This window comes from Chiloscyllium plagiosum, chromosome 21 (genome assembly GCF_004010195.1).
Source record: "Chiloscyllium plagiosum isolate BGI_BamShark_2017 chromosome 21, ASM401019v2, whole genome shotgun sequence".
Classification (NCBI taxonomy): domain Eukaryota; kingdom Metazoa; phylum Chordata; class Chondrichthyes; order Orectolobiformes; family Hemiscylliidae; genus Chiloscyllium; species Chiloscyllium plagiosum.
Genome location: NC_057730.1, coordinates 48,494,715 through 48,509,363, shown reverse-complemented (window position 1 = coordinate 48,509,363; position 14,649 = coordinate 48,494,715). Strand labels below are relative to the sequence as shown.

General features: G+C 42.5%; 1 protein-coding gene across 2 annotated transcripts in view; it reads left to right on the top strand.

Annotated features, from left to right (window-relative positions):
• grin2aa (glutamate receptor, ionotropic, N-methyl D-aspartate 2A, a) overlaps positions 1 to 14,649 on the top strand; it is a 170,983-nt gene that overhangs the window by 84,817 nt on the left and 71,517 nt on the right. For both annotated transcript variants that reach the window (XM_043712001.1, XM_043711999.1), the window contains exons 4-5: positions 9,655 to 9,823; positions 10,010 to 10,163. In XM_043712001.1, coding sequence (XP_043567936.1) covers positions 9,655 to 9,823; positions 10,010 to 10,163 — 323 coding nt within the window. The remainder of the gene's footprint in view (positions 1 to 9,654; positions 9,824 to 10,009; positions 10,164 to 14,649) is intronic.

Here is a 14,649-nt window from a genome sequence, read left to right as displayed (position 1 = left end):
GAGGCTTTAGTTTCCAAATAATCTTAGGTAAGCTACATTTAGATTTTGGTGTTGGGGGGAGCAGAAGATTATCTGAGATTCTGGAGAATTCCAGTGTGAAGTAGTTAAACCGGCTGAGGAATACAGCTATGGAGTTTATGAGTTCCAAGCCCTCAGAGGTCTCCGAAGGTTCTATCGAGTGGGAAGGAGATTGGATGACCATTTAATTATCTTTAATGAGGCTGGAAACTAAAATTTCAGACTGAGAGTCACATGGATCTTGCAGCTGCACATGAGACTGCAAGCTTATTTGTAAATTTCTTATAGTTATGACATTTCAGTAGTATAAAACTTTTATTGTGATTCATTTTGGTTATTTTATTGTCAAAAAGGCAAAAAAAGCTCTGTAGACACACTCTGTATAAAAAAAAATGTTTTTCTTTTCGTACAGAGTTATATTTACAGAGCTTTTGGAGAGGTCTACATGTGGACAACTCAAACTTCCTTTTTCTAACATTATACGCTAAAAAAGTATACATGTAGGAGAGATTGTTTTGAAGATCGCAAAATAGTTTTTTAAAAAAATCATGAAGGAGCATTTTCTTTTTAAACGGAGTTGTGCTTATGGAGCTTTTAGAGAGTCCTAGACATAACAGTTATAGAGAGTCATGGAGATGTACAGCATGGAAACAGACCCTTCAGTCCAACCTGTCCATGCCGACCAGATATCCCAACTCAATCTAGTCCCACTTGCCAGCCCATATCCCTCCAAACCCTTCCTATTCATATACCCATCCAGATACTTCTAAATGTTGCAATTGTACCAGCCTCTACCACTTCCTCTGGCAGCTCATTCCACACACGTACCACCCTCTGTGTGAAAACATTGCCCCTTAGGTCTTTTTTATATCTTTCCCCTCTCACCCTAAACCTATGGCCTCTAGTTCTTGACTCCCCGACCCCAGGGACAACTCTGGAGTGAGATTACATTTATGAGAGGATTGAAAGATGTCTGCTGGACTACTTGAGAAGGAATCATTTTTAACTTAATTGTTTAGCTAAGTGGTTGATTTTATTTGAGATTTACATGCTGGATGTTTTCTATTTTTTGCATGCTTAATATTCAGTCTTTCAGGAAGGAAAGGTAGTTTATTTTGTATATAAGGTGCTATTGAATGCTGCTTTGTTTTAGGCTTGATGTCATTGATACACACAAGAGACAGAGTTAGATGGCTAGCAGATTTAGAGGACTGATTACTCAGCAGGATCGGTGAGATAAATGGGTGACTGTCTGGAAAGTTAAGAAGGTAACTCTGAAGTCTCCTGTGGCTATTTCCCGTCTCAGTTTTGGGTAATGTTTAAAGGGATTAATCTCTCAGAGGAAAATAGAAGGGGTAGTCATTTCTTGGGCACTAAGAATGAATCTTATTTTATGTAGGGCTTGACAAATTTAAAAGGATACTTTTGTCGGGGCACAGACCAGAGATTCTGCGGCAGTGAACATGAATCTAGGATAACGTGTTGCTTTCCTGGTGCCAGGATTAGGGACGTCTCAAAACCTTTGATGCCTATTGTTAAAGGAGAGAGTGAGAAACTGGAAGTTATTGTACATATTGGTGGAAATGACATAGTTAGGGAAAAGATTACAGCTTTAAAGAGTGAATATAAGAGGTTACAAAGAAGATTAAAAAAAACAGAACCTCAAAAGTAGTCATCTCTGGTTTACTCCTGGTGCTAAGCTTGAATGAAGGAAGCAATAAAAAGATAAAGGAGATAAATCAATGGCTGAGGAGATGGTGTAATGTTCAGGGATTCAGGTTCTTGGATCATTGGGATCTCTTCCAAGGCAGAAAAGACCTGTTTGAAAAGGATGGGTTTCACTTGAACTACAACGGGACTAATATTCTTGTGGGGAGAGTTACTAGTTCGATTAAGGGAAACTGTCAACGATTAGGAGAGAGTGGAGGGATCTTAAGTGGGAGAGTAAATAGAAAGAGAGATGAGGAGGGTTCTGAATTTAAAAAGAGCAAGTTAATTAAAAAAAAAGACAGACAAGAGTAAGTCAGAGTAACTCTGAAGAATTTTACTGCATTTATTTCAATGCAAGGGATCTTACAAGCAAGGCCGATGAAGTCGGGGCATATTGAGGACATGGAATTGGGAAACTTGGTTGAGGGAGGGTTGGGACTGGCAGCTCAATGTTCAGGGTTTTATATGCTATGGGAAGGATAGAGAGGGAGGCAAAGGAGGAGGAGGGGTGGCATTTTTGGTGAAGGAAAACATTACTGCTATAACCAGAGGAAATATTTCTGAAAAGTTATCTAGTGAAAATATATGGAATGAAATTAGAAATAAGAAAGGAGTAATCATCTTGATGCGCTTGTACTCTAGGCCTCCAATAATCACAGTGAAATTGAGGAACAAATATGTAGAGAGATCCCAGATATATGTAAGAACAATAAGATTGTAATAGTAGGTGATTTTAATTTTCCAAATATTGAATAGGACCACCATGGTGTTAAAGGTTTGGATGGTGAAGAATTTGTTAAATGTGTTCAAGAAAATTTTCTTTATCAATATGCAAATATTCCTATTATAAAAGTATCAAGGTTTGGGTAATAAGGGAGGGAAAGTGACTAAAGTCTTACTAAGGGAACACTTTCAGTCTAGTGATCATAATTCTATTAGTTTTAAAATAGTTATGGAAAAGGATAAGCCTTCCATAAAAGTTAAAGCTTTAATTTGGAGTATGACAAATTTTAATAGCGTGAGACAACAGAAGTTGTTTGGCGTAGACCGGTTGCAGATAAAGGGATGTTCAAAAAGTGGGAGGCTTTCAAAAGTATGATAAAGAGAGCTCAGAAACATTTGTTCCTGTTAGTGTGAAAGGTAAGGCTGGTAGGATTAGGGAACAATGGATGAATAAAAATATTGACATTCTAATCAAGAATAAAAAAGAATCATACATTGGAGATAGACAACTGGGTTCGAATGAATCTCTTGAAAAATGTAAAGAATGTTGGAGCATTCTTAAGAGATCAGGAAGGCAAAGAGGGGATATGAGATCGCCTTGGCAGATCAGGGGGTTAAAGATAATCCAAAGAGATTTTACGAATACAATAAGATCAAGAGAGCATAGGGCCCCTTCAAGATCAAAGTGGTCGTCTTTGCGTCAAACTTCAGGAAATAAGAGATATATTATGTGAATATTTCAGGTCAGTTTATACTGTGGAGAAAGAAATGGAGGTTAGAAAACTCAAGGAAATAAGTATTGATGTTTTGAAAACAGTTCACATTTCAGAAGAGGAAGTGCTGAAGGTCTTAGGAAATATAAAGGTGGGTAAATCTCTGGGACATGATGTGATGTATCCCAGGAGATTGTGGGAAGTTTGGGAGGAACTTGCAGGGCCCTGAGCAGAAATATTTATATCACCTATAACTATGAGTGAGGTGCCGGATGGCTGGAGAGTGGCTAATGCTGTACCTTTGTTTAAGAAGGGATGTAAAGAGGAGCCTGGGAACTCAGAGATGACTTTGATGGTGGGTAGGTTGTTGAAGTTGATTCTGAAAGATAAGATTTACATGCATTTGGATAGATAAGGAATGATTAGGGATAGTCAGCAAGATTTTGTGCAAGGTAAATCATGTCTCACAAACTTGATTGAGCTTTTTGAGGAAGTAACTAAGAAGATCGATGAGGGCAGAGCAATAGGTGTTGTTTTCTTGGACTTGAGTAAAGCCTTTGACAAGGACCTGCATTGCAGACTAATTAGTAATGTTTGATCACATGGAATAGGGCTGAGCTTGCCAATTGGATACAAAATTGGCTTAATAGCAGGAAATAGAGAGCGGTGATGGAGGGCTGTTTCTCAGACTGTTGGCCTGTGACCAATGGTGTTCCGCAAGGATTGGTATTGGGTCCACTTTTGTTTATTATTTATATAAATTATTTAGTGAGAATATAGAAAGCATGGTTCGTAAGTTTGCAGACAACACCAAATTTGGTGGTAGAGTGGACAGTGTAGAAGGTTATCTAAGATTACAAAGAGATCTTGATCAATTGAGTCAATGGACAGATGGAGTTTAATTTGGATAAATGTGAGGTATTACATTTTGATAAAACAAACAAGGGCAGGACTTATACAATTAAAAGTAGGACCTTGGATATTATTGTAGAACAGAGAGACTTCAGGGTTCAGGTACATAATTTTTTGAAGTTGGAAGAATTTGACATTCTAATCAAAAATAAAAAAGAATCATATATTGCATATAGACAACTGGGTTCAAATGAATCTCCTGAAAACTGTAAAGAATGTTGGGTCATTCTTAAGAGGGAGATCAGGAAGGCAAAGAGGGGATATGAGATCACCTTGGCAGAAAGCATTTAGCACACTTGCCTTCATTGCAATTTTTTGAAGTTGGAAGAATTTGACATTCTAATCAAGAATAAAAAAGAATCATATATTGCATATAGACAACTGGGTTCAAATGAATCTTCTGAAAACTGTAAAGAATGTTGGGTCATTCTTAAGAGGGAGATCAGGAAGGCAAAGAGGGGATATGAGATCACCTTGGCAGAAAGCATTTAGCACACTTGCCTTCATTGCTCAGACCTTTGAGTATAGGAGTTGGTATGTCATGTTGAGGGTGTACAAGAGGTTGGTGAGGCCTCTTCTGGAGCACTGTATGCAGTTCTGGTCATTCTGGAGAGAGTTGCTGGGAATGGAGGATTTGAGTTATCAAGAGAGTCTGGATGGGCTGAAACTTTCTTTACTGGAACATAGGAGATTTAGAAAATCAATTGGGGTATAGATAAGGTGAATGGCAGGTGTCTTTTCCTTAGGGTGCAAGATTTCAAGATAAAAGGACATATTTCTAAGGTGTGAGGAAAGAGGTTTATAAAGGACATGAGGGGCAATGTTTTTACACAGAGAGTGGATTGTGTGTGGAATGAACTTCCAGAGAAAGTGGTGGATGTCAGTTACAACGTTAAAATACATTTGAATGAGTACAAGATTAAGAAATGTTTGCAAGGATATGGGCCAAGTGCAGGCAGGTAGAATTCGTTTATTTTGGGATTATAGTCAACATGGACTGGTTGGACCAAAGGGTCTGTCTCCATGGTTTATAACTCTATGACTCTCAGACTCAATGCCACCTCTGGTTTTAACCTGATTTTCTGGTTACACCCTGGCCAGTTGATAGGAGGTGTGCACAGCTTTGGGAAGAAAATAAAAGTATGGTGGTAAGATCACTGGATTGGTAATCCAAATGGAATAAAATCCCAAAGCATTTTATTCTTATATAAGAAGCAAGCGGGTAACTAGAGAAAGGATTGGTCCACTAAACGATAATGAAGGAAGGCTGTGTGTCGAATCTGAGAGAATGGGTGAGATTCTGAATGATTACTTTGCATCAGTGTTCACTGTGGAGAGGAACTTGATGAATGTTGAGGTTAGAGATAGAAGTTTGATTACTCTGGATCCCATTGACATAAGTAGAAAAGCTGTGTTGGGTAGGCTAGAGGTTACTAAGGTGGACAAATCCCCAGGACCGGATGGGATCTATCCCAGGTTGCTGAGGCAGGTGAGAGAGGAAATAGCTGGGGCCCTGAGAGATATCTTTGTGGCATCCTTAAATACAGGTGAGGTGCCGGAAGACTGGAGAGTTGTTCATGTTGTCCCCCTGTACAAGAAGGGTAGTAGGGATATTCCAGGCACCAACAGACCAGTGAGCCAGGCGTCAGTGGTGGGAAAGTTTCTGGAGAAGGTACTGAGGGATAGGATCTATTTATATTTAGAAAAGAATGGGTTTATCAGTGATAGGCAACATGGTTTTGTGCGGGGGAAATTGTGCCTTACCAAATTAATAGAGTTCTTCAAGGAAGTGACTAAGTTGATAGATGAAGGTAGGGCTGTTGATGTCATATACATGGACTTTAGTAAGGCGTTTGATAAGGTTCCCCTTGATAGACTAATGGAGAAAATGAAGTCACATGGTGTGCAGGGTGTTCTAGCTAGGTGGATAAAGAACTAGTTGAGCAACAGAGAGTAGTAGTTGAAGGGAGTTTCTTGAGATGGAGAAAGGTGACCAGTGGTGTTCCACAGGGGTCAGTGTTGGGGCCATTGTTGTTTGTAATATACATAAATGATCTGGAAGAGGGCACTGTTGGTATGATCAGCAGATGACACGAAGATTGGCAGAGTTGCAGAAAGCATAAGGGACTGTCAGGGAATACTGGAGGATATAGATAGACTGGAGACTTGGGCGGAACAGTGGCAGATGGAAAATGTAGGGTGATGCATTTAGGCAAGACTAATTCTCGAGCGAATTATACAATGAATGGAAGAGCCTTGGGAAAAGTTGATGGGCAGAGAGATCTGGGAGTGCAGGTCCATTGTACCCTGAAGGTTGCTGCACAGGTGGATAGAGTGGTCAAGAAGGCATATAGTATGCTTGCCTTCATTGGACGGGGTATTGGGTATAAGAGCTGGCAAGTCATGATAAAATTGTACAAGATATTGGTTCGGCCGCACTTAGAATTCTGTGTACAGTTTTGGTCGCCACATTATCAAAAGGATGTGGACACTTTGAAGAGGGTACAGAGAAGGTTTACGAGGATGTTGCCTGGTATGGAAGGTGCTAGCTATGAAGAGAGGTTGAGTAGGTTAGGTTTATTTTCATTAGAAAATAGGAGATTGAGGGGGGACCTGATTGAGGTTTACAAAATCATGAAGGGTATAGACAAGGTTGATAGAGACAAGCTATTTTCCCAGGGTGAACTAGTTCTTTATCCACCAAGCTGAAACACCCTGCACACCATGTGACTTCATTTTCTCCATTAGTCTATCAAGGGGAACCTTATAAAATAGCAAATAGCAAATCTCACTATGACAGCTAGTGGAATTTCAATTCTAATAAATGTGGAATTAAAAGTTATGATATAATGAATGTAAAATAAAAAGCTAGTAGTGGAGACCATAATTGATTGTGGCTGAAGAAAAGCTTATCTAATTCCTGAATGTCCTTTGGGGAAGAAAATCTGCCATCCTTACCTGGTCTCGCCTACACATGACTCCAGATCCACACCAATGTGGTTGAGGCATAACAGACCCTCTAAAATAGCCTACTAGATTACTGCGTTCAAGGGCAATTAGGAATGGGCAACAAATACTCCTCTTTCCAACAATGACTACATCCCATGAATGCGTAATCCAAGACATAGGTGTGCTTGTAGGATCTATATAAATGATTTGGATGTGAGCATAAGAGGCACAGTTAGTAAGTTTGCAGATGACACCAAAATTTAAGGTGTAGTGGACAGCAAAGAAGGCTACCTCAGATTACAACGGGATCTTGATCAGATGGGCCAATGGGCTGAGAAGTAGTAGATGGAGTTTAATTTGCATAAACCTGAGGTGCTGCATTTTGGGAAAGCAAATCTTAGCAGGACCTATACACTTAATGGTAATGTCCTAGGGACTGAAGAAAGAGACCTTGGAGGCAGGCTCTTAGCTTCTTGAAAGTGGAGTCACAGGTAGATATGATAATGAAGAAGGCATTTGATATGCTTTCCTTTATTGGTCAGAGTATTGAGTACAGGAGTTGGGAGGTCATGTTGCGGCTGTACAGGACATTGGTTAGGCCACTGTTGGAATATTGCATGCAATTCTGGACTCCATCCTATCAGAAAGATGTTGTGAAACTTGAAAGAGTTCAGAAAAGATTAACAAGGATGTTGCCGGGGTTGGAGGATTTGAGCGTAGAGGGAGAGTTTGAACAGGCTGGGACTGTTTTCCCTGGAGTGTCGGAGGATGAGGGGTGACCTTATAGAGGTTTACAAAATTATGAAGGCCATGGATAGGGTAAATAGACAATGTCCTTTCCCTGGGGTGGCGGAGTCCAGAACTGGAGAGCATAGGTTTAGGGTGAGAGGGGAAAGATTTTAAATGAACGTAAGAGTAAACATTTTCATGCAGAGGGTGGTGTGTGTGTGTGGAATGACCTGCCAGAGAAACTGGTAGAGGTTAGTACCTTTGCAACATTTAAAAGACATCTGGATGGGTATATGAATAGGAAGAGTTTGGAGGGATATGGGCCAGGTGCTGGCAGGTGGACTAGATTGGGTTGGGATATCTGGTCAGCATGGACGGGTTGGACCGAAGGGTTTGTTTCTGTGCTGTATACCTCTATGACTCTATGACTGATTGTGGAACTGAAGTATTCCTTACCAGCCCCATTTAATCACTCCCTAATAGGGACTCCCAGTGTGGGATCCCATCTTCATCGTTGGGGATCAGACCTACCTGTTCCGATCTTCTCTACCTAAGCCAGGCCTGTCAATCAGATTAGCTTTTGGGAAGTAAGACTGCAGCAAGAAAAGACACATGCAGTGCAGTGTACCCGCGCAGCATCTGGGGTGATTCCAATGCCTCGCTATTCTCTACAGGTTTCCTGTCCAATAACCAGCCTGATTGGCCAGGAAGAGACCTTAAGGAAGGAATTCCCACGGCACCAGGCTAAACTTCAGCAGGGCTGAGAACAGCAGGCCTAGTGGCTGTGGAGAGGGAGTGGAGCACAACTTGGGGGTGCCTGTTTAACAGGTGATGAAGTGAAACTCAATTGTGAGTGAACCTTAATGAAGTCCCCAGTGATGGTTGGTGGGAATAGGTTGTGTTCAAGGATGTCCAGTGATGGTTGGCTGAGGTTTGCTAGTGGGGAGGCCATCGGTGGTAGCATAAAGTTTGTGCAGATGAAGGCAGGTGCTCATGGTAGTGTCCCAAACACTGAGCCAGGAAATCCGGGTTCAAGTCCCACCTGCTCCAGAAGTATGTTGTAACATCTCTGAATAGGTTGGTTTGAAAATGTCTTTTGGGGTGGAAGAGACATTGCTGCTCCCCATGACCCACAAACAGTGCTGTCAATGTCATGCAATTAGCCCTTTTCACCTCCTTTTGCCTGTTGGGTTTCCCAATGCCTGGGACACCTGGGTGCCTGTGGTTACAAATAAAATAATTGCCAAAATGAAGACAAGGGAACCCATTGGAACACACTTTCAATGAAGGGTTTTATCACTTGCTCCAGCTTTCACCTCCATTAAAGCTGGAAGCAACCAGATTTGGGACTGTCTTCCTTCCTCAGACTGTTGAAATGTGAATCTCTGAGCCAGTCCCAGCATATCCACTTTTGGAAGTGAAGGTTGAACCCTTGATGTCTGGAACATTTTAGAATATTAAAAATTTCAAACAAGAACTGTTTATCTAAAAATTTACTACTAATCAAAAAAAACCATCATAACATGAGCAGTCACATTTTCGACATCTTCATTTTGGAAAGTGCAGAAGGATTTCATGATGATTGCAAGTCAAATGTGGAACTCTTGAATTTCCTATGTTCAATATCACGATTTGAACACTTGGCACTATTATGTAAAGTTCATCTTATCACCAGTTTAAAAATGACGTACTGTAACCCATCGATGCCTCTGCTAGAGTAACAGACAGAAGAATTTGATGATGTTTTCTGCATCCAGATCATGACTATAGTTGCACTGATTTCCTGGTCAGGGTAATTAGCTTGAAGTCTGTTTAGCTACATAGCTTTTGACAGTGGCGTCAAATATTCGGGCATTTATTTGTTACTCCTGTCTCATTGTTTATTTACTTCTGTTGTCAGCAATTCCACCGACAAGGGGATCTATGTGAAGAAATGCTGCAAAGGATTTTGCATCGACATATTAAAGAAACTTGCAAAGGCTGTGAAATTCACGTATGATCTGTACCTGGTGTCAAATGGGAAGCATGGCAAAAAAATCAATGGTGTATGGAATGGAATGGTTGGTGATGTAAGTCGCTTTAGGTAATAAACAGTCGCAAGAAGTTTTGCAACTTAAGGGTTAGAATGCATTAGTAAAGACAAAAAAAAACCCCTCAATACAACACCCCCTAGGTACAGATGAAGAAAAACTCTGTGTACTTTACCCTAACTCTGTTCCTTTCCTTTTCTTTGTTGTTGCCCACACTACCTCCAGGTGATGTATCAAAGAGCAGCTATGGCTGTCGGTTCGCTGACCATTAATGAAGAGAGATCCGAAGTTGTTGACTTCTCGGTACCGTTTGTGGAAACAGGAATCAGTGTCATGGTATCTCGGAGCAACGGCACAGTTTCCCCCTCTGCATTTTTAGGTAGATGCTTTTGTGGTGCCTTATCCGGTACTGCCAGTTCCCTTATCGATGGTTGCTCAATAGGTAGAGCTAAAGTTGCAATAGTTCTACTGAACCACAGGGCTGCCCACTCATTAGAGAGAGAGAGATGGCTGGTGGTGGTTTAACCTGAGGATCACCACACCTCAGGCAACTGAGAGGTTGAGGAAGAGAGTCTTTCTTGGTAACCTCAGCCAGTGCAAGAATTGAACCTGTATCACGCTATGTTGCAAACCAGCTATCCAGCCAACTGAGCTAACCAACCCTTTTTTTTCTCAGACATAGAACACCACTAAAGTGGGTGGCACGGTGGCACAGTGGTTAGCACTGCTGCCTCACAGCGCCAGAGACCTGGGTTCAATTCCCGCCCCTGGTGACTCTCTGTGTGGAGTTTGCACATTCTCCCCGTGTCTGCGTGGGTTTCCTCCGGGTGCTCCGGTTTCCTCCCACAATCCAAAAATGTGCAGGTTAGGTGGATTGGCCGTGCTAAATTGCACATAGTGGTAGGTGAAGGGGTAAATGTAGGGTAATGGGTCTGGGTGGGTTGAGCTTTGGCGGGTCGGTGTGGACTTGTTGGGCCGATGGGCCAGTTTCCACACTGTAAGTAATCTAATCTAGCAATCTGCCTTAATTAATATCATTGGATTATTAATGCTCAAGTGATTTCCCCCTTCAAATTCATTTTAATTTAATCCTTTCCATCTCTTCACACCCACCCCTATTTTCTTATTGCTGCACTGCCCCTTGATTAATTTAATCCAAGGCATGGGTGATTGAGTGCTGGTTTATTTTTAAGTACTCAAGTGTCAGAAACACTTGAATAATTAAAAATAAACCAGCACATCTGACCAGTTCTGTTGGCCTAATAACCTGTTTCTGTGCGGTACGCTCGATTCCGTCACCAGCAACTGGGACAGGAAAGAAGGGGGTGTAGGGGACATCTCTAGCATGTGAATGCTGTTGCTGTAGCTTTCTAGCATGGGCTTAAACAACATAGTACAGCCTGCATGGTGACAGGAAATTCATAACACTAAAAAGACATAAGCCTGCGCCCTCATCACTCAGACCCCTGATGCTGGCTTCCTAGGCATGATGGGATTACCTATAATCCCAGCAGCGGTTACTGCTCCCATTTGGAACTGCTTGGACATCAGGGCTGCTGGCTGTCTGAATGACAGACGGCTCTCTGAGGCAGGATATCCTCCTGAGAAAGGGCAATGGTCTTTTCTTAAAGCAGTTAAAGTATTACGTTTCTGCACAGTAATTATTGGATCATGGCTGGATTACTGACCATACCCCTGGCATTCTTTTAGCCAAGGGAGCAAGGACTGTGGTGTTCCTCCCTAAATTGCACTTGATATAAAACAATCAAAGCTGATAAACTGCCAGACCAAATTTACAAGGGTGGATAAACTATTTGCACACTGAAAAGAAGGAGTTTGTGATTATAGTCGAAGGTGTTACGAGTCATAAATCAAATGAATGTGGTCTTCTCACAAATCCATGCTGAGAGTTCATGGTTAAACGTATCCCAGATATCGCACCATATTTGTCACTGTACAGAGCAGTCACAGTTCAAGAAAGCATTGGATTGTTCTTTATTAAGTCGTGGCTGGGTGATTTTGTTGCACATTACATTCCCAATTCTGCATCTTATCCATCATAGCTGACCTGAGGGAAGTGTCAGCTGATTTCAGATCACTCGATGATTTAATGTCTTCTGAAATGTAGGCCATACCTTAAGTTTATGGAACTGTTTTACTTTCAGGTACTTTGGAAATCGTAGTTCTTTAGACAGGAGGAGAAATGATTCAAATAGGATGCAAAACTTGCTTATAATGTAGTAAAATGTAATTTTATTCCAACCATTCCCGCATATGTAGGGCTGCAACATGCCATACAGGCAAAGTGTTATTTTCCTTTCATCACATTTATGATTTTTCTTCAATTGCTGACCTGTTGTTATGTTTTGTTTTTGCTCTGTCTTCCACTTTTACTGTCATGTACAGACAAGGCCAAATCTGACCATTTCTGTTTACCCCTAGCCCCCAAATCTCTTCACAGTTTATGACAACCATTTTCAACCGTTCACCTTTGTGAAGTAACACAGCGAATGGACGAACAATCTGTCAATCTGCTTAATCACTTCCTTCCCTCTGCCTATGATACCTGGCCCTCAGTAACACGCTGACTCTCACCCACTGTGGTTCTCTCCATGTTGTGGTCCTCATCATCACTCCAAGGGGCACACACCTGGGGGCATGAGGTTGCAATCATTGAAGCTCCGTAAGCCGGATGAGAAGAAAGAGGTGAATTCCTGGCTCTGTGATCCCAAGCTTTAAAACAGCTGCCTGAAACCCCCTTTTTTTTGGATCAGGAGGATTAGCGCGATCCAAACCAAACCAGGAGACCTGGGAAGTGCAGAGGAGGCTGCCAATTGCTGAGTTCAGCTGGGTAGAAGGCTGACCTTGAGGGCCCAGTACAGTGACCAAAGAAGCAAATAAGAAAAATTTCCTTAACCCTTACCCCTCATGTTTCCCCTGCCCAAACGTTACCCATACCCATCTATGCCAACCACTGTAACTTAATCCTCCCTACCCGTTCCAATGGCTCTCATACCCCAATACCACCCTATAACCCTCTACCAATCCCTGTATTGCCCTTCATACTACCTGAGTTAACTTAGTCCCAGTTTATGCCAACGCACAGTTCCATTTGTTTGCCTTCACCTACCATGCCAACTCACCCAGTATCTACCAGTTCCCAAGCACACAGGAGAAAAGCAAAGTTCTGTTGTTTATAGTTTTATACTGCAACCTATACTGCATTGAGAGAGAAAAAACACATTTTTGCAGCAAGTGACAGGTTTGATGCATCTTGATCGTCCCTGACAGTTCCTGACAAGTTTGACATTTCTTGATAAATTGCACACTATTTTGACAGCTTTACAGTTCCAAGGGATTTATTGCACCTTTTAGACACAATCTTCTTTACCATTAACAATCCCAAGGGATACCTGAAACACATCCCTACGGGTACCCCACCCTCCCTAAGGAGACATGAACCCACCCAAATGTGCCCCACAATCGTATCTATTGGGTTACGTTAATTCTCAAGTAGGGTACCTTGGCTATCTGGATAATTCCACTGATATGGAAATCGTGCCCCCAAGCCAGGCAGCATCAGGACTTAGAGAAGTTGATCTTTCAGGTGTAACCCTTCTTCAGGACATGGGGGGTGAGGGGTGAACTGCAGATAAAGGGTGCAAGGTGGTGAAGTGGGGATAGGTAGGGGGAATGATCTGGTTGGTCAATGGGAGGAATGAATCCGGTTGGTGTCAGGGAGCAGTGGAAGGGAGAGGGTGGGTCAGGGAAGGGAGTTGGCGGATGGGGAGGGAGGTTATTTGAAATAGGAGAACACATTGTTGAGTCCTCTGGGCTGGAGGGTGCCAGGCAGAAGATAAGGTGCTGTTTCTCCAATAGATGCTGTGGTTTGTTTTGGCAATGGAGGAGGCCAAGGATGGTCATATCAGAAAGGGAGTGGTTGGGGGAATTGAAATGGGCAGTGACGGGGAGGTCCAGTTGGTGCCTGTGGACCTGGCTGTGATGCTCGGTGAACCGTTCCCTAAGTCTATGTTTGGTCTCCGAATGTAGGGAAGACCACATCGGGAGCACCTGATGCAGTAAACTAGGTTGGAGGAGGAGTAGGTGAACCTCTATCTCACCTGGAGGGATTGTTTGGGGCCCTGGATGGAGGTGAGGGAGATGGTGTACTGGCAGGTTTTGCATCTTTTCCAGTTGCAGGGGAAGGTACATGGGGGTTCGGGAGGGGTTGGGTCGGTGGGGAGAGTGGCGCAAACCAAGGACTGTTGAAGGGAACTGTCCTTGTGGAAGGCAGAGAGTGGTGGGGAGGGAAAAATGTTTTTGGTGATGGAGTTTAGTTGGAATTGGTGGAAGTGTTTAATGAGTTGGATGTGGAGACTGGTGGGGTGGTAGAAGAGGACAAAGGGGGCCCTGTGTTTATTGCATTGGGAAGGTGGGGTTTAGAGCAGTGGAACGGTGAAAGGCTGTCTGGATGACAGAGGGAGAAAAACTGCGTTGTTCGAAATAGGTGGACATCTGGGATGCTTGGGAGTGGAATGGTTACACCCAAAACGTCAACTTCTGTACCCCCTGCTGCTGCCTGGCTTGCTGTGTTCTTACAGCCCCCTGCCTATCTACTTTGGATTCCAGCATCTGCAGTTTTGTTGTCACTAACCCAGTTGAGAAATGGCCAATTGGTTGCTAATTATCTGTGGGATGGCTGGTGTTCTCAGTAAGGTAAAAACAATGACTGCAGATGCTGGAAACAAGATTCTGGATCAGTGGTGCTGGAAGAGCACAGCAATTCAGGCAGCATCCGAGGACAGGCAAAATCGACGTTTCGGGCAAAAGCCCTTCATCAGGAATAAAGGCAGAAAGCCTGAAGC